General features: G+C 46.0%; 2 protein-coding genes across 3 annotated transcripts; one reads left to right on the top strand and one right to left on the bottom strand.

The window, feature by feature from the left end:
- Positions 1 to 3080: 3080 nt before the first annotated feature.
- Positions 3081 to 14303, top strand: LOC108937708 (insulin-like growth factor-binding protein 3). 2 transcript variants are annotated; one of them, XM_018757795.2, is made up of 4 exons: positions 3081 to 3509; positions 6505 to 6746; positions 9152 to 9271; positions 12669 to 14303. In XM_018757795.2, exons 1-4 carry the CDS (start codon positions 3152 to 3154, stop codon positions 12792 to 12794), a joined length of 846 nt encoding a protein of 281 aa, XP_018613311.2. In that variant the 5' UTR covers positions 3081 to 3151; the 3' UTR covers positions 12795 to 14303. The 2 variants fall into 2 exon arrangements, with proteins under 2 accessions (XP_018613311.2, XP_029109133.1); XM_029253300.1 differs by having other exon boundaries at positions 3081 to 3518.
- Positions 14304 to 14379: 76 nt separating this feature from the next.
- LOC108937597 (insulin-like growth factor-binding protein 1) lies at positions 14380 to 16444 on the bottom strand. Its single transcript, XM_018757615.2, has 4 exons — positions 15972 to 16444; positions 15436 to 15578; positions 15166 to 15294; positions 14380 to 15084 (listed from the first exon to the last, which is right to left on the bottom strand). Exons 1-4 carry the CDS (start codon positions 16342 to 16344, stop codon positions 14962 to 14964), a joined length of 768 nt encoding a protein of 255 aa, XP_018613131.2. The 5' UTR covers positions 16345 to 16444; the 3' UTR covers positions 14380 to 14961.
- Positions 16445 to 18388: the final 1944 nt, after the last annotated feature.

Genomic DNA, 18388 nt, shown 5'->3' with positions numbered 1-18388 from the left:
ATATATGCACATCCACATAGGGCTCTGTGTCCCAATGCACTATATAATATGTCACATTGTTTTCCCTTGATGGGAGCAATCAGTCAAACCTGTGACCCTGGTGAACTCCTCAGTCTCGCAGAAAAATTTAGAAACGATGCACGGCAAGGCATTGGAATTCTAAATATAGCAACATGTTACATAATGACATTGGAGTGAAAAAAAAGGTGTGCGGCGCATGTGACATGCTCAAAAGCGTGGGCAAAAATACAGGTATATGGGATGAAAAAGTGCGAGAACATGAGCGATTTAATTTCGGCACTGTGCGTTTTTCAAAGGCGGCGCTCATAAACAGCATTTGGAGAGGACCGAATCCAGAGTTTGGCCTTCAGATAATTGCACATTAAACATGTGGCGCAGACGACACCCCGTGAGGAGACATCACTGAGCGAGGCCAATTAAAATGCAACAGTGAAATTATATATACAATGACGCACGGCGTGGCTCGGATATAGACTGAGGTCGATCTGTGGATTGCTGGCGTGCACAGATTTGACCAAAGCCGACCGAGTCATAGGCCCCGGCACAGCTGCAGTACCTAACCCAAGGCAGAGGGAGGCGGCAGCAACAAACGTGCCTATAGCTGCCTTTTGGGACTCGTTACTTGACATCATTTTTGTGTCTATATTTGAAAAATAAACCGCATACTTTGAAGTGTATAGCTGGAAAGCAGGGTATTTTTACTGAAGCTCATCAGGTTATGTCATCTTGCTCAAAGGTACAACATTAGGGGACCATCTGCATGGTGAATAAATAACCTTTGTGTTACTTGTCTAGATCCTTAACGAATCTTGCCTTAAACGTTATACTACCTTAAAATACCTTCTACCCTACCAGGAGCTTTTTTCACAGTCACCTTTTTACCAGCCTTGGCCAAGTAAAAATGTATGGTGGATTATTATCATTTCACCTTGGAGGATATTAGCCAGAGGCCTTCAGTGTGGACAGTTGGATTTTTATTCATTTCTCTGCAGCTTTTGTCCAACGCAATTTATAGTGTTAAGCTGTTTATACTGAGGGGGGTGCGGTGGCGCAGTGGGTTGGACCACAGTCCTGCTCTCCGGTGGGTCTGGGGTTCGAGTTCCCCTTGGGATGCCTTGCGACGGACTGGCGTCCCGTCCTGGGTGTGTCCCCTCCGGCCTTAAGCCCTGAGTTGCCGGGTTGGCTCTGGTTCCCCGCGACCCCGTATGGGACAAGCGGTTCTGAAAATGTGTGTGTGTTTATACTGATTTACCCACTGATACAGCAAGGTAATTTTTACTACCTCAATTCAGGATTAGTACCTTTCTTCAGGTTCCTACAACTGGTATGAAGGTCAGACATTTTTTAGTTATGCTATGCGGCATAGCAAAGTTATTTTTTACCTGCCTATGTTTTTTCATTTAAGACTACTTTTAAGATTTTTTTCTTTATTATTTATTCATTCATCGACACTTGTACTATTATGGATAAACACTAAACTGCCTATAGCGATTTACCCAGTTATACAGCAGGGCAGATGAATCAAGGGCGCAACAGCAGGAAGTGGAGTTCAAACCTAAGTCTGCCAAAGACAAGGTAATAATTTCAACCACTATGTCACTTGCTGCCTCATAAACCATCCACCACATCCTTGGCCCAGATGGGACTTGACCCCACAATCCCCAGCTCTGAAACTAATCTTTTATCCATTAGGCCACTGGGTCATGACACAGGTCTTCCTGGGGGAGCTGAAAAGGCAGAGCAGGGATGTCACACATTATTAGCTATTCCCTAAACAATAGCAATCGATGAGTGCCAAGAACCAGTAGGCACCCCTGGATGGCCTCTAGTCACCTGATGACACACATCCTCATCTGCCACATGACCCCTAGGTTTGACACCACACACACGTGGCCTACCTCTCCGCTGCAGACATGATAGGGTGCTCGCACCTGGGGTCTGCAGCTAGCAATCAGGCCCAATGGAACTAACAGGGTGCTGGTGAGCCACACAGCCAGCTGTGCCCCCTGCAGACATGATATTTGGGGTCCCTCTGTGCTCTAGGCTCATCTCCAGCCACCGTGGTGCGGGCAGCTTGGGACTTCTCCTTTCTGCAAATACGTGGTTGTGGTGCGGTCACCATCACCTCAAAGGTGAGTTATCTTTGTAAAACGGCGACACTGCACACAATGGCACTGCACACGACGGTCGGTGAATGTCAGGAAACTAAGGAAATCGTTTTCAAATGAAGGAATTCCATAAATAAATTGTGACGGAGAACTTTCGCCCTCAACCTTGACTGATACGGCGGTCTAGAACGAGCAGCGTTATCTGTCACATAAAAAATATTTTCGGAATAACATCCTCTTCTTTTGGACGAAAACAGAACTTCCAAGGACAAACTTCACAATAAAGTATGACAGGAAGAGAAAGCAAAAATGTGGCTGCTCCTTTTGAAGCTCTTCTTCTCACCGTATTGTTGTACTGCAGAGGAACATTTGAGAAGCACAGCCCTCCTCAAAACAGTCATAAGTCACTGATTTTACAGCCTGATGTTTGTTTTCACTTTCAGGGGTTTAAACCAGTACATTTAAAAGCGTGTAGTGAATGTCAGACACATAAACTGTTCAATAACTAATGTCTAAATTGCTTGCACGCTCGCAGACAGAGGGTGGGGCTCTTAAGACTTAACGTAAGGAGCTATTATGGAAAATATTCAAATATTAACCCGACAATTGAACATCGAAAGTAAATACGACGTCACGGTCGTGGAGAAACTTGGAAACGGAGATCATTTCGTTCATATTCTTTAATAATTCATCAGGGAATTCTATAAAAGACTGACCGACGTGTGTGAGTCGAGTTCGGCTATTTTTCTACAGTTTCTATGGGGCACATCGCGTGGTAGTCGATCTGTTCATCGATCGATCGGCCGATGGGCTTCTGAACGATTGTGGGGGGGGGCGAACGGAGGCCGGTTGTCATGGTTACTGCAGGGGGCGTGGCCGGCTTCCCCCTCTTCCGCCGCCTCTACTGTATATATTCCTCCGTACGGCGCCGGGATGAGGAAACGCGGATGGAGGGGGCGCGTCTGCGCGCACGAGCCGAAGCCGTCCGCTCACGTTCGCGTGGGAACTCGCGCGCGTGTGGCATGCGCTCCGCGCGCGCCGCGCTCTGCGTCGCGGCTGCGCTCGCAGCCCTCGCGCAGCCGGTGCTCGCCGCCGGGCCGGTCGTGCGCTGCGGGCCGTGCGACGCGGGCGCTCTGGAGTTGTGCGCGCCGCTGCCCGAGGGCTGCGCCGAGCGCGTGCGCGAGCCGGGTTGCGGCTGCTGCGTGACTTGCGCGCTGCTCGAGGGCGAGCCCTGCGGGGTGTACACGCGACGCTGCGGCGCGGGACTGAAGTGCGGCATGCGCCCGGGGGAGACGAAGCCCCTGCGCGCCCTGTTGGAGGGACGGGGGGTGTGCACCGGCACCGGCACCGGCGCCGGGGCTCTCGGGACACCGTCGCCGGGTGAGCGAGGTGGGCACGTGCGCAGCGCCGGCAAAACCTCGCCGACACCGTTACGATCGATCATGTATGTTCGTGTGTAAAGAAACGAGTTTCCCTCTCTGTCTGGCCGCCGGGCATCATCACTCGCAGGACGAGTAAGACTGTAGCGGAGGGCTGCGTGCACTTTTTGCGGACTCTTTGTTTGTTGCGCTTCCTTCGTGGTAACGCCGGTAACTAAGTGTTTGGGCCGACAGGCGGCGTGGTGGTTGGCGCGGCTGTCACCTTGCTTGCGGTGTGGTGGCTGATTGAGTCCAGTCACCAGTGCCGCTGAACATACAGCAGAAATGACCTTGCTGTAGGCTACTGTAAAGTTTATCTTTGTAATATAGTAAGTTAACTTAGAGGACAGAGTCAGATCATAAAAGACAGTTATTGTGTTGTTGTTGTTGTTGTTGTTGTTGTTGTTATCAATAATGGTAGTAGTTGTATGTAACCTCAAAAGCAATACTACTACACACTGATGATATCCTACTTGGACTGACCTGCTGCCCGCTTTGATAGGTTTCACTCAGCGCCAATGACCATTTCCCTCTAATGGCCTGGTTGCCAGAAATCTTATTTTACAGCATCTTGGGAAATTCTGTTGCTTTAAATCTTTTTAAAGAATTAAGATCCTATACTGCACAGACCATTTCTGTTTCATGCAGTGCTGTCAAGGATATGCAAAGAGGAGAAGAACATGTATAGTATTAACAAATTCTTTTGAGAAGCTTGTTTTAAGACAAAGTCTTGTGAAAGAGCACAATTAAGCAATAACAATAATTACGTAGCATTGGTGGTTTGAGGAGATGTCGTGCGGTAAAGGCATAATTACATACCTTTTGCCTTTGAGTTCTTCCTGCAGTGAGTCTTTTTAATGAAATCACATACACACATTGAGTATTTTTTGATTCCTTTATTAAAGCAACAAACAAATCAATCAGCCCACCTGAGGAATGACACATTACTGGAGATGTGCACCACCTGTATACATCCATGGTGTATGTGTGTGTGTGTGTGTGTGTGTATAAGAGTAGAATAGGGTGGAGATGCGATATGGGGGCATTTCTCACCCCACCCTCTATGTTTCCCGGAAGCCATAATTTGCTCTGTGAGCTGTTTCACTCCAGTTCTCATATGGCAGCTGAATTATCAACTGTGTAAGACCAAAAACATAGGGCAGGCGGCCAAAAATGAACTTTTCCTGATGACAGAATGACACGTGCAGGCAACCTGGGTGGAGCGGTAAATATCTCCACTTGTGTTTGGGCCTTGTGCGTGACATCGGGAAACCTGATGGCAAGGCGTGTCTTTGTTTAAGTGGACGTTCGGCTTCGAGGAGCTCTGCCTGTAGTCGGAGGAAACGGCGAGCAGATAGACTCATGTTTACATTGTGAATAAATATTGATGTTACGCAAGTTTCCAAAAATGTTTTTGCTTGTATGTCCGATATTTTTAAGTAAAATCAACAGTTATTTTGAGCGACTTTTGGAGGTCTCTTGACCTCAGGGGCGCTGGTGGCTAATTGACCCAGCGTGGTGGTGGTCTTGGAGGTACTGGGCCAGGGGTGGAGCTGTTTCGGCTGTGTCGTGTGTTTCCTCACGCTCCACACGGTCCCTTTCATGCCAGCACTGCTGTGTGGCCTCCTTGGCTGCTGCCCTCACTGCACATCTGGCTCAGGCAACAGAAAAAAAATTTTGCATTCTTGGTTAATATATCGGGACTATATGTGTCATCTGCTGACTAAGACCAGCAGAGACTTTTCTCCAATCTGGTGCCCCATACGGTATAGTTTCATTGACCTGTCAGGCTCCTTTGTGTCACTGGTTGCCGGGATACCTGGTGTGTGGCCACTGTCATCGGTACCCTGGTCTTCTGTGCAGCGCAATTATAAGTGATAAATGGGCTGGGGCAGCATGGTTTTGTGGTTTGATTTATCTGCTGCAATGGTAGGATCTGGGTTTAAATCCCACCACTCGCTGGTGTACTCTTGGTGAAGGTACTTACCGACATCTGGTACAGTATAAAGGACCCAGCTGAGTACGTTCATACGTTCATAGGTAAATTTTAAGTAGCTTAATATACAGACCTCATCTTGGCATAAAGTGTCAGCTAAATGAATAATTATAATAATCTGACAGAACTGGAGATGGCTAATATGAGGGTTAAAAAGAAGAAGTAAAAATAAGTTCTTGTGGCTTGAGTTTAAAACTTTTTTGGGGGGGAGACTTCCCCTTAATTATAACTCAGCATCTGCTAGGAAGCAATAGTCATGGTATGAATAATAAGGGCAATAGCAACATGGTTGGGTATGTTTACTGTTTTGAGCTAGGTTTCCAGAACTCATTTATGCAAGCTATTTTTTCCCCCTTGTTCTTAAAGTGAAACATTTGTGTTTGGAGCCCGCACTCATCCGTAAACATGCATTTATGTCTTTCTGAGAACCCGCGTCAGGCCCAGTCGATTCATTCACCTTGACATGAAATCGGTACTTTGTAATCTGCCCTTGTGAATGACGTTTTAAGTTTGACCACCATGGCCCGATTGAAGGCTTCGGTACGCAAACAGAGCCAAGGGTTCGGCCGTCTCCTATATTTGGCCGCTGTGTTTTTCGCTGTGTTTGCTCGTCCCCGATCGTGCAGCCCATTCCCTGTCTTTAACAATTTGTCAGCAGTCACTGCCACGGGTCTTCAAATACAGTGAGTCTCCCTGTTCCTCTCAGAGCACTTGGACGGGCGCCTGCTGGATGGGCTGGGTTGTTGACGTTGAGCAGCTAGTCGATGTTGGTTAAACTGGCTTGGTGACACCGAGTGTTCTGCCCCCCTCGGTTGCGGTGGGCGCTCCCAGCGGCACTGTAGGCCTTGCACACCTCTGGATGGGGGTCCGCTGCTCTCGGGAACTCTAGGAGATTGGGCCACATGTACGCGGCTATCCCGTGGTCCTTGGTAACGGCGCTTCTCTTCCTTCTCTTATAAAGGGAATACGGAGACCACCACAGACGTGGTGGAGGAGGCGAGCGCCAGCAGCACGGGCACCGGGGAGCTGAGGGTCACACCAGGAGCGCAGGAGCCGTGGATGGCCCCTCCGCATGCCAAAGCGGAGGTCATCAGGAAGGAGCAGATCCGCCAAACCCAGAGCTTCAAAGTGGAGCAGCTGCCTGGGAGCGCTCGCACAGAAGGGCATGGACAGGGCGTCCCATCAATGACACAACCCGAGTATGTAAGTGCTGCCCCCCCGTACCCCTGGCTGCCGGGGGCCACCCACCTTTGTTATTCACTCCTGAATTCCTTTGCATTTGGTCTCTGGGAGATGGAGAACTGAGGGCGAATATTGATGATGCCAGCATGAGCTGCCCGGAATTCCCGTCATATTTCAGCTGTGGCGCCGTTGTTCACCGGTGGTTGTCTGCAGAGGGGGCCCACCCGTGTCAATGTTTTTTTTTTTTTTTTTTAAATTTTTAATTTTTTTTTTTTTAAGACAGATTTCCTCACCCTCACTTTTTTCTGTTTTGGTTTTTTATTTAGTTAAAGCTCGTGGGACGAGGTTTGCTTGTTGGGGTTCACGTGGCTTATACTCTTATATCTCGGAACGACGTATTTCTTTGCATTATTAATCTTTATTTTACGAGTTTCTCCGAGGTGACTTGCAGCGTGAGGTTTGTACAAGAGCACGATACTTATACTGGTTTACCCATCTATGCAGCCAACTAACATTTACTGTATCAATTCAGGGTGAGTACCTTGGTCGAGGGCGCTGCGGCAGGAGGGCTGCGAAAGTCCCTGCATCAGTTACAGGTGGTCCCCGACTTACGATGAGGTTACGTTCCGCGAAACCCATCGTAAGTCGAAAATGCCTTTAATACACGTGACCTATTGAACATTGTAGCCTAGCTTCATGCTGGGTAATCATCTTGAGTTTCTCCGTAGGAGTAATTGTCCTCCTCTTTTTCTTCCCACCAGTAGGAGGAGACACAGATGGGTGTTTCTGTCACATTATGGATGCACAAAACACGACGTGGATACAGGGGGGTATCTGTATAGCCACCGCATGGCGGACCGGGAGATGCGGATTCGACTTTACGATCGTAAAGTCGAAAAATCATAAGTCGAGCATCTGTAATCTTAGAGAAGCGTACAACTTATGTTGTTTGGACACTAGATGGCAGATCTTGGACTCAGACTGTTGTCTAGGATTTGGCTGTTCCTCTGCGGTCGGAATGAACGTCAGGTTAAGCTCTTCAGCAGCCCAAAAAACCAAGGTCTCCATCTACTTTGAACACCAGCAGAGCATCACCGTGCCTCCACGGAACGGCAACAAATGATATTGTTATTGAACGACTACATTAGCAAAGCTGGGTCGTCCTCCTCATCAGATAAGCCTGCTAGTATATGATAGAGGTATTATAATTATGTGGCATTTAGTGATGGATTTCATTTAACACGGTTGACAAGTGTCAGCTTCGGACCGAAGGTTTATATAGGGTTTATAGCCATGGATAATTGCCTGTTACCATCTGAAGCATTCTGGGAAGTAGCGTGGGGTGTAACCTCAAGCTTTGTGCTGTCAGGTGGAAAACCAAAGAAGTACAGCGCCGGACAATTGTTTCCGTGTGTCCTTGAACACTCCGGCCTGTTGCATTCGCTCCATGTTCGTCGTAACGTTCCTTCGGGGGGGACAAAGCTGTTTGTCTTGTGCACGCAGATCGCTCTCAACGTGGTTTCATGTCTCTGCGCTTCCAGTCTTGCTAATGAGATCCACGTCTGTCCTCCGAGTAAACAGGGCTTTTTTGGGGGTGTTCAGGGCTGCAAGGCTGGAACAGAGTTATGGAAACCGCGGCGTTTTCGGGTTCGCTCTAATGAGCCCGACATATGCCCTTTTAGTACCAAATAAAGCTCCGCTTGGATCATTCTGAGTCTCCCCTCCTGGTGGGCGTGCAATTGCTGATGGGCTGTTGAACCGTATGGGGTTTCAATACTACATTAGTATGGGTAATTTAAGCGCAGAGCATAGTTTTGCTCTGAGGTCCGTGTTATAGGGTTGTCGCCCAGCAGGCAGGACAAAAACCAGAGAAGGCAGCAGAGAAGCATAGCGGGAGCACCAGGTGGCGTAGGGATCAGGGCCGTCGCCTTGCGGCCTGAACGTTTTAGGTTCGAATCACCTTGCTCCAGCTGAAGTACCCTTCATCAAGGTACTAACCCCGAACTGACACTGAAAAAAAACTGGTAAACTGCATCTCATATATCATGCGGCATAAATGGACAAATCGCTTTATGTTGACTAACACTGTAAGTTACCTTGATCTACTTATGTATCTGATCGTTTTCTGCAACGGTTCAGCTACGTGGTTATTTACCCATTTAATAGCAGGGTAACTTTTACTGTATCAAATCAGATCAAGTACCTTGATCAAAGGTACCGCAACAGGACTTGGGACTCAAACCGGGTCCGTTCAAGGACAAGACAACAGCTCTAAGCGCTGCACTACCTGGTGGTTAATAACGATAACTTGAGATCAAACGGCGAATTCCTGATGTTGAATCGATTCGATTTGTGTTTCAGACAGAACGGCGCCGGTGTCTTCCTTCCCATTCCACGTCTCACTGTGACTTCTTCCTCCCCTGCAGGGTCCGTGTCGGAGGGAGATGGACAGCATAATGAACAACCTGAAAGGTAGCAACACGCTGAACCCCAAAAGTTTCCGCATTCCCAACTGTGACAAAAGGGGCTTCTACAAGAAAAAACAGGTAAGGGGACACTCAAACAGGTCTCCCAGTACGCGCACAATCATTCTAGCGTGTCATTTGAGCTAGTAATTTAGTACTAGAACTGGATTTTGGGCCCCTCCCCTTAGATTGATGGGTTGCTGTGTGGTCTTTCTCATGTATGACCCAGTCCATATTTCACTATTGAAATTAAGGGGGTAACTGAGCACACAACTGGCCAGCCAGATAACTGACATGTCCCCTAATCGCTCCTTTGATTGAAACTGGGGCTGTGGCCAAACCCACAGTCCAACTCACACAGAGCCACCAGGTACAATATCGGGTGATCTCGGTCCGGCTGATGAAAGCAGGGCTTATTCACTATTAGAGAGGTGAGGATTAGGATGTCAAGCAGGAATAAATTGGTTTTACAGGAGTTGTTGCCTCTGAAATGGCTGGCCAAAGCGAAACACTAACGGGTTATGTGATGGGCTGCAAAAGGCTTCTCAACAGAGCACCGAACAGCCGTTTCGTCGGCATCTCTGGTCATGCCTGCGCCCTTGGCATCGCTGTAGCTCACGTGGCTGGCTCGGTTGTATGTTTGTGAGCTGACGGGTCGTTCTGGCATATGGGGGTTGAGTTCAGAGCCCCTGAACTGTCCAGAGTGCTGAATGCATTGCAGCAGTGGCTCACTTTGCCCACCGTCCCCTGCTGAACTAAAGCTCGCTGCCGTCATTTTGATACGTTACATCATCGTGCAAAGCCAAAACAGAATCGGGCAACATGTTATAGGAGCTGCGTTACCGATCCCTGGATTGGAAGAGGTACATTGTGCTCGTTCACTTGGAGGCATTTCGTGTTTTAGCTGCATTACTCTTTCCAAAGCATTAAGGTAGTGGACAGAACTATTTAAGGATCAAATCACGAGGCGAATATAACATTTCCATAAAGGCCGTTCCATCTTGGTATAACGCTACAATTTATTGCTCAGTCCAAAGAGAAAGTTTACCTCCAGACATTCACGTTTATTCAGTTTTTGCTGAAGCTGGTCCACATCGCTAACCTTCCTTTCATATAAATACAACACACATCCTTACGTCTAATCCAAAACCATGACTTGCTTTGCAAATCTGTGTAGTAATGATGGGTTTGCTTAAGCACTGGGAGAGATGTTACATGGGGGTGCTACAGAAGCTGCAATTAAATTTTATGTATATGCTAAAAAGGCAGCCCATCTTCTTTCTTGATGAACCTCCTACTTAATATAATTCTCTCTCATATATATTATATATATAATATCCCAAAAAATCTAACATTTTCCAAAATTTGGGCATTGCTTAGTTACAAAAATAAGCTAGAGGATCCACTCCAGTAAAGCGACAGCTCAGCTGTCATCTGTCAGCAGAGGAGGAGTGAGAGGCACTGTTGGACTGAGAGACGGGACCCTGGGGCCTGATCATTGGGGGCTGGAAGGCGAACGCTAAGGTGGCCACCAACTCTGCAGCGCTCCACCCATAATTGCCTCACTCTTTTGAAAATGCGGTATGAAAATAAACCCCAGGGCATTTGGAGATCGCGTGTAGCCCGCAACTGGTTTATAATAAATGACTATCCCAAAAAGCAGTCATATGGATACAGTTACTTTTGTGAGCCATCAAATTACCAAAGTAATATTTATATTACCCTTGTGCGTGGTGTTTAATGTATATTTTCTCTTTTACTGTTTTCTCAATCATTTTAAACCATGGCAAGGAGAGTCCTCATATCTATTTTAAGTCATTTTTAGAAAGTCAATATCCCCATAATTAAGAATAACGGCTCGTATAGGTCAATTTAAGAACTAGTATTTACTTTGGAGTTCATTTATTTTTTTAAGCCAGGCACTCTTATTTTATTAACTCTATGGAAAAGTTATATCTTTATATGAAAATCAGATTTATATGGCAGGATGTTAACGTTTGATCACAATGAGGTAAATGTTTCATTTCTAAACAGAAGTGTTTTAACATGAGTGGTGCATTGCATCAAAAATATCAATTTTTTGACACGTGTTTGTAGACAGATAGACGTCATCATACACACAAATGAACACATTCGTGGTCCAATCAAAGATTCTTCTCTCCCTTAGCCAAAAGCAGAAATGAAAATGCAAGCCTAGAACTTAAGCAGAAATAATGAAAGTGGAGGAGAAAACTACAGTTTCTGTGGCAAAATATCTGGATGTACAAGGCTCATTTTACTTTAAATTTTTTTTTTCCCCCCCCCCTACACCATTCCTGCATCCTCAACATTTTGCCCTGTGTACCACATTCTCAGATGGTGCGTCCCACACTCTTCAGGTCTCGTGCAGTTTAGATTTGTAATACTTGTACCCGTGTCTATTTTGTCTGCTTTAAAGGGTATTCTGAGAAACTATTATTTATTCTCATTTACAAAAGAAAGAAAAAAACAAAATGGCATCTCTCAGTAACCCTGTAAATCATTTGCTCTGCCCATAATTTTGAGCTATACAGTAAAATCAGCAATAGATTATTTTTACTGTCAGACAGAACATTAAAATAGATCCCTGGGCAAATATTTTATTTACTTTTACTCTTTCATAAAAATAAATTACTCTGCAAGGGACATGACTTTGGATGGAAAAAAAGCAAACTGGGAGCTCATGTTGGAACTAACTCGACCTCTGTCGTTCACCTAGAGAAACCCAAAACTGGGATGATGGGTCAAACGTGAGATTTTGCTGACGTGAAGGAGAAAAATGCAGTTGCATTAATTTATCAGACTCTTCTCCAAAGCAACTTACAACTCAAAGTAAATAGTAGTGCATCAGCAACAGACAAAGACCTTTAGATGCAGAACTACTGAACTCCGGCTTGTCTGCCCGATACCACCACATTGCTGGTTCACATCCCTCAGGTAGCTGCCTACAGAAGGCAATCAGAGCCTAAGTTTCTGTCCGGAATGGGAGGTCTTGATGAAAGGATTTGAAAGGAAACGCTCAATTTCACAGCCTCTCTGAACCATACTTCAAAAGTAATTTGGAGACAGCACGTTTCCATATGTTCGTAGAAGCACGTGGAAGGACAAATGCCAGTAATGGTATTTCCAGTGTTTTCCCCTCCACAAGAATTGAAGAATCTTATTTGTTGCACAACAGTTTTATAATACTGGATACAATGAACTAATACAGTCATTTTGTTCCATAAACATCCAGTTTGCTCAATTTTTACTGGCAGTTAGAATGATTCAGTTGGTGAACGTGTTGCTGACCCTCATTCCACAAGGTTTTCTGCCTTGTGATATAAAGGGTGTACCTACACTGGTAAATGCAGCTTTGTCAGAAGACAGAAGCAAGAAGGTTGAGTGTTTGAGTACCTTGTGCAACACTGTCTCCATGCAGCATTACTGGAGGCTTGATTGTGTGCTTTCCCCTCTCCAGTGCCGCCCATCGAAAGGCCGGAGGCGAGGCATCTGCTGGTGCGTTGACAAGTACGGCCAGCCGATTCCAGGCTTCGTCAGGTGGGAGAAGGGGGTGACCCAGTGCCCTGGCCTTGATAACAAGTGAGCACCAGCCTTAGGTGACACAGGATTATGGACAAAGACTTTGAAGGCCGATCAACCACGCCTCTCCTGCCATTACACCCAGCAGTGTAGGGAGGTGATATACAGAATGCTTGGGAACAGGACCAGAGCTTCCCGTTTTTTTTTTTTTTTTTTGAGCAAGCCGTCCAATCTTCACAGCTTTCTGTGCTGCACACGCTGGAACCTTGGGCTCACAGAAGGTACAAGCAGGAGTCATGGTGAAAGCGATCTGTCCTTTGGACAGAAATGATGATTGACTTTGGTTAGGAAAGGAGGTGGATCACTCACTCACTTTATCTGAAATTGCATGATGGTGCCAGCAGAGACACAAGACTTTTGACACTGACCTTCATATAGGGCTTGGAAAAGTGCACGCCCTTGGAGTCTGATGGATTTACATGTATGCCTGTGCACGCTTTTGCGTCTATGTACAATTTTGCCTGTATAAAAGGTTTATGGCCTACACTTGTCACAGAATGAAGATTTGCTTGAGGGTTTTGTTGTGTTGTCAGGAGACCAGAGGAGGTCTGGAACCTGCGTCGTCTTTGCACATGAGCCACAGGGCTAGGTGGCTTCTGTAAGGGATTTGGCACCCTGCCCCCTCTACCAAGCCATCTCCACTACCATCTACACTGTGGTCATATGTTTTGCTTTTTGAAGAAATTACAGTTCTGATTGATAGCCAGTGATCCAGAGGAATGGAATGAATGGAAAAAATGCTCTTGGGAGGCATATCAGTACACTTTTTTTTTTTATGGGTTTCAAATTTTTTTTTCCCCACCTTCCCATTAGCCTACAGTGGTGCTGTGCTGCAAAGACCCACTAGGCCTGTGCTTGTATAAATTTATGCTGAGATGGCACAAGAACATGCTGAATCACATGGACTTTTTGAAGACGAGGTTTGTTCCAGTTGTCCTCCTCTACAGCCCCTGGGATGACTAATAGGGGGAACATCAGGACACATGTTCCTTCCAGGGCAGCAACACACAGCCATCTATGAACTTTGTGTAGATATCTACCATTTGAATTTGCCCTTGGTGCAACAGAGTTGGGGAAAGTCTCACCTCTCTAGCTCCACTTTACATTGTGGTCCCCTATGCTGTTGTTCCTGGCCAACTGTCATTGCAGGTATACAATACACACTAGTTAAATCATATTTATATTAAAAGCAGTTATTAATGCTGCATAGCTGTAAATTACCAGCATCATGCAATGACAACATTGGGGGAATGAAAGCACCTGCCCCGATCAGCTTCTTGCAGGGAGAAGCTGTGTTCATACTTCTGTATGCCTGCTCAAGCTCTCTTTTCCACTGTATATGAAGTTCAGATCTATGCACCTGTTTGAGCTACTGTTGCTTTTGTTTCATTTTAATAAAACTTGAGACAATTACTTTGCCCTATTTCAGCTACCTCAAAAGGATAGAGCTGGCTGGGTGAGACGCATCTTACGACAATGGAAAGAATGTTTAGAAGCACTCCATAAGACTCGGCATGTCATTTTCCCTTACATAGGGATTTAAGGCTTTTTGTTCACAAGGTGTGTGTGTTCACAAGGCAAGGACAAGATTGAGGTTAAAATGTTCATTTTAATAGAGTATCACAGTGGCAAGAATGAACAACTGACTTGCCATTTAGGCAAAAATAGCAGCAACTGAACAATCCTGAAGTTTTAGCTTTGAACTAAAGAGGTCCTCGCTAAGTAGCTAGGTTCATACAGGCATTTAACCCATGAAAGAAGTCAGCTGAAACGCTGGTCAGAGGTAGATAAAAGGTCATACCTGTTTGACAAAGTCAGAGTGAGGTATGTTATATGGCAACATTTCCCCAGCAACACTGCTAGCATGGATTGACAATAAACGCCAGTGAGGTCATCTGTGACCTGTGTGTGGTCAAGGGCCAGGCCCTATGGTGGAGTTGCTTGGTCAGAACAGACACCAAGTTACAATAAGCTATAATACATTTCACCAACATTTAAAATATGGAACTGTGAAAGTGTGCATTGTAAATAAATAAAAACCATATGATTAGCTTACATTTCAGAAAAAGTCCACATTAAGAAATCAACTTGTGCACTGATTTAAGAGTTAAATAAATAAAACTGAAGCCCTGGGCGTGGGTACGAGTGCATGTGTTCACATCAATTTGGCCTCAGGACAGATCCAGCTGGCAGTCGGTGTCCTCCAGCAGGTCTTTGGTCCCTGCAATCCTCTGGCCATTCCAGGAGGACACGCACCAGCACCGTGCTTCCCGGCCCTCCAGGGAGGACTCGCACTGAGAGACAGGAGGATGGTGTAAGACAAGGGAGACCACTGGATCAGCAGAACCATCATGGTGGGGGTGACATGCAGGTACCTGTTTTGCCTTGTAGAAGCCATGCTTATCGCAGTTGGGAAGGTAGAAGGTAGCGAACTCCTCGCCTAGTTTGTTCTGGGAAGCAGCAATTGTGTCCAGCGCCTGGTGCAGCGCCTTGTGGCAAGGACCCTATGGCAAGAAAATGCTTTTAGGTGCATCAAAACCCTGGTGTGGCATAGTGGAGCACCCTAGGCCGATTTTCACCTAGTTCCCAAAGCCATTAGTACAATCTACTCCAGTAGTGTTCTCAGCAACTAAAAGGCAACTTACACACACAACCAGCTTGTTCTGGATGGCATTGATCTTGGCCCTAATGCTCTCCTGGCCATCTGCCGTGTCCTTCGGATCCCCAGGTTTGTTCTGTTGCAGCATGTAGAGAACGGAGCCCTGGTCTGGAGTAGTTTCCAGATCACCTGGAAAAGAGGTTGTGAGGAAGTGATGCAGCAACAGTGGAGCAGATTCATTACAATGCAGATAACACAGGTTTGTATATGAAGCAAAAGCCTTTGTTCCAATTGACTTACCATGTTAGGCAATTTACAGCATCACTTCTGGGTAAGTACTTTGCTCAAGGAAATTATAGCAAGAGGTCAAATTTCAACCAGATTTTTTAAATGCAAAGTGAAGGCTCATTTATGGCAAACATGATGATTTTCAGGAAAAAAAAAAAAAAAAAAACTCTATGGAAGTATATAGGGCTTTGAGTGTCAGCCCCCCCCCCCCCTTTTTTTTTTTTTTTTTTTTTTTTTTTTTTTTTAAAGCGTTTCCTTAGTCAAGCTTTCACCCGCATAGACGGCTGCTCCTACCGGGCCTCTGGGAAGCCGCTGGACCGCTCGACTCCGTGCATATGGCCTGTCCGTGGATGAGCGTGTGGATAGGCCGCGGGTCGTTGGGCTCCGGGGTGCAGCGTAGCCCGATCCCGCAGTGCGCCGTGTACACGCCGCAGCGCTCGCCTTTGCTTAGCGCGCACACGCTGCAGCAGCCGCAGCCCGGCTCGCGCTGCACGTCCGCACACTCGGGAGCCACCGGCGGGCACTCGCGCAGCCTCTCGGGCGTGCAGGGCGCGCAGCGGATCGGCTTTGGCGCCAAGTCGGACGAGGCGCGCACCACTCGCGCTAACGGGCCGCTCGCGAGGAGGGCCGCGAATAGGCAGTAGCTTAGGCGCGCGAAGCCGCTCATTGTTCCTCAGGAAGGGGGGAAAACAAGTTCGAAGACAAACTATGTAAGTGACTAAAATCCGCCTGGTAACCACTTCTTTTCACGGGAAAAATTAACTGAATTTCGCTGGAGCCGTCGACGTATTTATACAGAGCCGTGACCTCCGACGACGTTAATGTTTGATTGTCAAGTGACTTTAATTTTCCTGTTGAGGAGGAGGCCTGAGATTCGATTGGGTGCCCTGTGCTGTGGCGGCTTTTTTTGCGTACATCCCCTCAGCAGATTATTTGGATTTATCGTCAATATTTACCGTGGAACAGTTGATAGTGGTTCGACTTGGAAAACAACCTTCTGATTGCTTTGTTCAGGTGTTCAACGACGGTGGACAACAGTTTGGCCCCGTTTTCTTTCACAGTTACCTCAAAAAGTCAGTTTCAGTCGTAAATAGCTTGGGTGATTCTGCTGTTCGTGACTCACATTGGGTACAAAGATCCTTAGGCCTTATTTTTAAGCACAGCTATTGAAGCAAATACTGTGGTGCTGCTCTGTTTTTTTGAAACTCCAGTTTGGTGTTTTGGAATCTTCCACACTGATAACCAGGTTTTCCCGGAAGTTATAATTTCCCCATCTCCTGGTGTAGTAATAGTTTATCTAGTGTAAACAGTTGACTTAATAAATCCTTAGTCTTCATTGTGCAGTTTCCTCCTCCACAGTGATAGTAAGTATGGTAATTAGGCCAATTCTGAGGCTTTGGTCAACCCAAAAGACATGATTTGGTGCCTAGTTTCCTTGTTTGCAGTTGTCTTTTGCTAGAGTTTAACTGGTGTGTCTGTTTTAAATTGTGTCCTGTGACTTTGACAATAAATGCAAAACAGGGGGGGGACCTGAACATTTCACCGCTTTTTTATTTTTTTGACCTGAAGTGAAAATACATTCAGCAACATGTCATTCATTTGAACTGCCCTCTGGGCTTCACAAACAGTGTTCTTCTGTATTACACAGCAATGTATTCTGCTGGCAGTCATTTTATTCTCATTATGTCACACTTACAGCTGTGTGTGCTACAGAGATGTAGCTTAATATTGAAGTCTTGCTTTTCTTCTGTGCCACCTTATTTTGTAAGGTATAAGTGAATTATTAACATTAAACATCACACCACCACGTGCTAATGGGTTAAGTTGTGCAAGATGACAGAAAAATAGTTTTTCAAGGTCAGGTTATTTCAAAAACAAGGGGCCCTTCCAAAGTAAGGGGGGTTAGCCAACAGTGCCAGTCAACTCCCATCTGCCACTGGATTGCCTGCATTTACACAAAGAGCCTATCTCCTAACAAACTGAAAAAAAACTAACTTTGAAAAAGGTCAGTGCCCAAAAGCTTGCTTGTTCCTGCAGAGAAGGGAGATGTCTGAGATGTAGCAGGTGTTAGATAACCTTATTCGATGACCAGTTCATGTTTTGTTGCCTCTTCTATGTTCTTCATAAGGTTAACCAACCACAGTGGTACAAGACATTGCTGAAAAAGTTTAAAAAGAAAAAACATCTGTCATCTGTTTTGTTCATCTTAGTATTGTAACAATTATAGTATTTTGCAGGTAATTCTAATCCCTGGCACTTCTCCTGGAGTGATACAGAGTATATTTTACCTTTGTGGATTGACTTGGATGTCTCTTCATCCTTTTCTTTTTCCGAGATACAGGTGGTTGGACAATATCTGGAGAAATTTTCAAAGACTTTCTGCTCTTTTTATTCCCTGTGAACTTCATGTGAGAAAGTGTTATTGAGTCAATCATAAACAAATCACAAGCATTCTGCCAAGTACACCTGCCATTTTTTTTTTTTAAAACCTTGAAAGACATGAAGCAGCTTCCTTATTGGGGACATTTTTGCAGTCTTAAGTTGAAATGTGTACCTCTGTCTGACAGTCAGCTGGCTTCTCCAGGACACTATGTTGTGTTTGTGGGGGACTGATGCATGGAGGTGAGTCACCTTCAGCCAATGTCGCAGTGCGGTGCACTAGTGTCCTGTCTTCTCTGTCGTTGCTGTCTTTTGATTCTAATGGAAGGAGC

Source organism: Scleropages formosus, chromosome 7 (assembly GCF_900964775.1).
Source record: "Scleropages formosus chromosome 7, fSclFor1.1, whole genome shotgun sequence".
NCBI classification, from domain to species: domain Eukaryota; kingdom Metazoa; phylum Chordata; class Actinopteri; order Osteoglossiformes; family Osteoglossidae; genus Scleropages; species Scleropages formosus.
This window is presented reverse-complemented; position numbering and strand designations above follow the sequence as displayed.

What these genes read in the sequence shown, in the direction of transcription:
- LOC108937708 (XM_029253300.1), top strand. Translation starts at nt 3,152, where the DNA reads ATGCGCTCCGCGCGCGCCGCGCTCTGCGTCGCGGCTGCGCTCGCAGCC. An exon ending in ACCGTCGCCGGGTGAGCGAG is followed by an intron (nt 3,519 to 6,504) that starts GTGGGCACGTGC and finishes TCTCTTATAAAG; the next exon opens with GGAATACGGAGACCACCACA. An exon ending in GCTTCTACAAGAAAAAACAG is followed by an intron (nt 9,272 to 12,668) that starts GTAAGGGGACAC and finishes TCCCCTCTCCAG; the next exon opens with TGCCGCCCATCGAAAGGCCG.
- LOC108937597 (XM_018757615.2), bottom strand. Translation starts at nt 16,344, where the DNA reads ATGAGCGGCTTCGCGCGCCTAAGCTACTGCCTATTCGCGGCCCTCCTC. An exon ending in AGCGGCTTCCCAGAGGCCCG is followed by an intron (nt 15,579 to 15,971) that starts GTAGGAGCAGCC and finishes CCTCTTTTCCAG; the next exon opens with GTGATCTGGAAACTACTCCA. An exon ending in GCTTCTACAAGGCAAAACAG is followed by an intron (nt 15,085 to 15,165) that starts GTACCTGCATGT and finishes CCTGTCTCTCAG; the next exon opens with TGCGAGTCCTCCCTGGAGGG.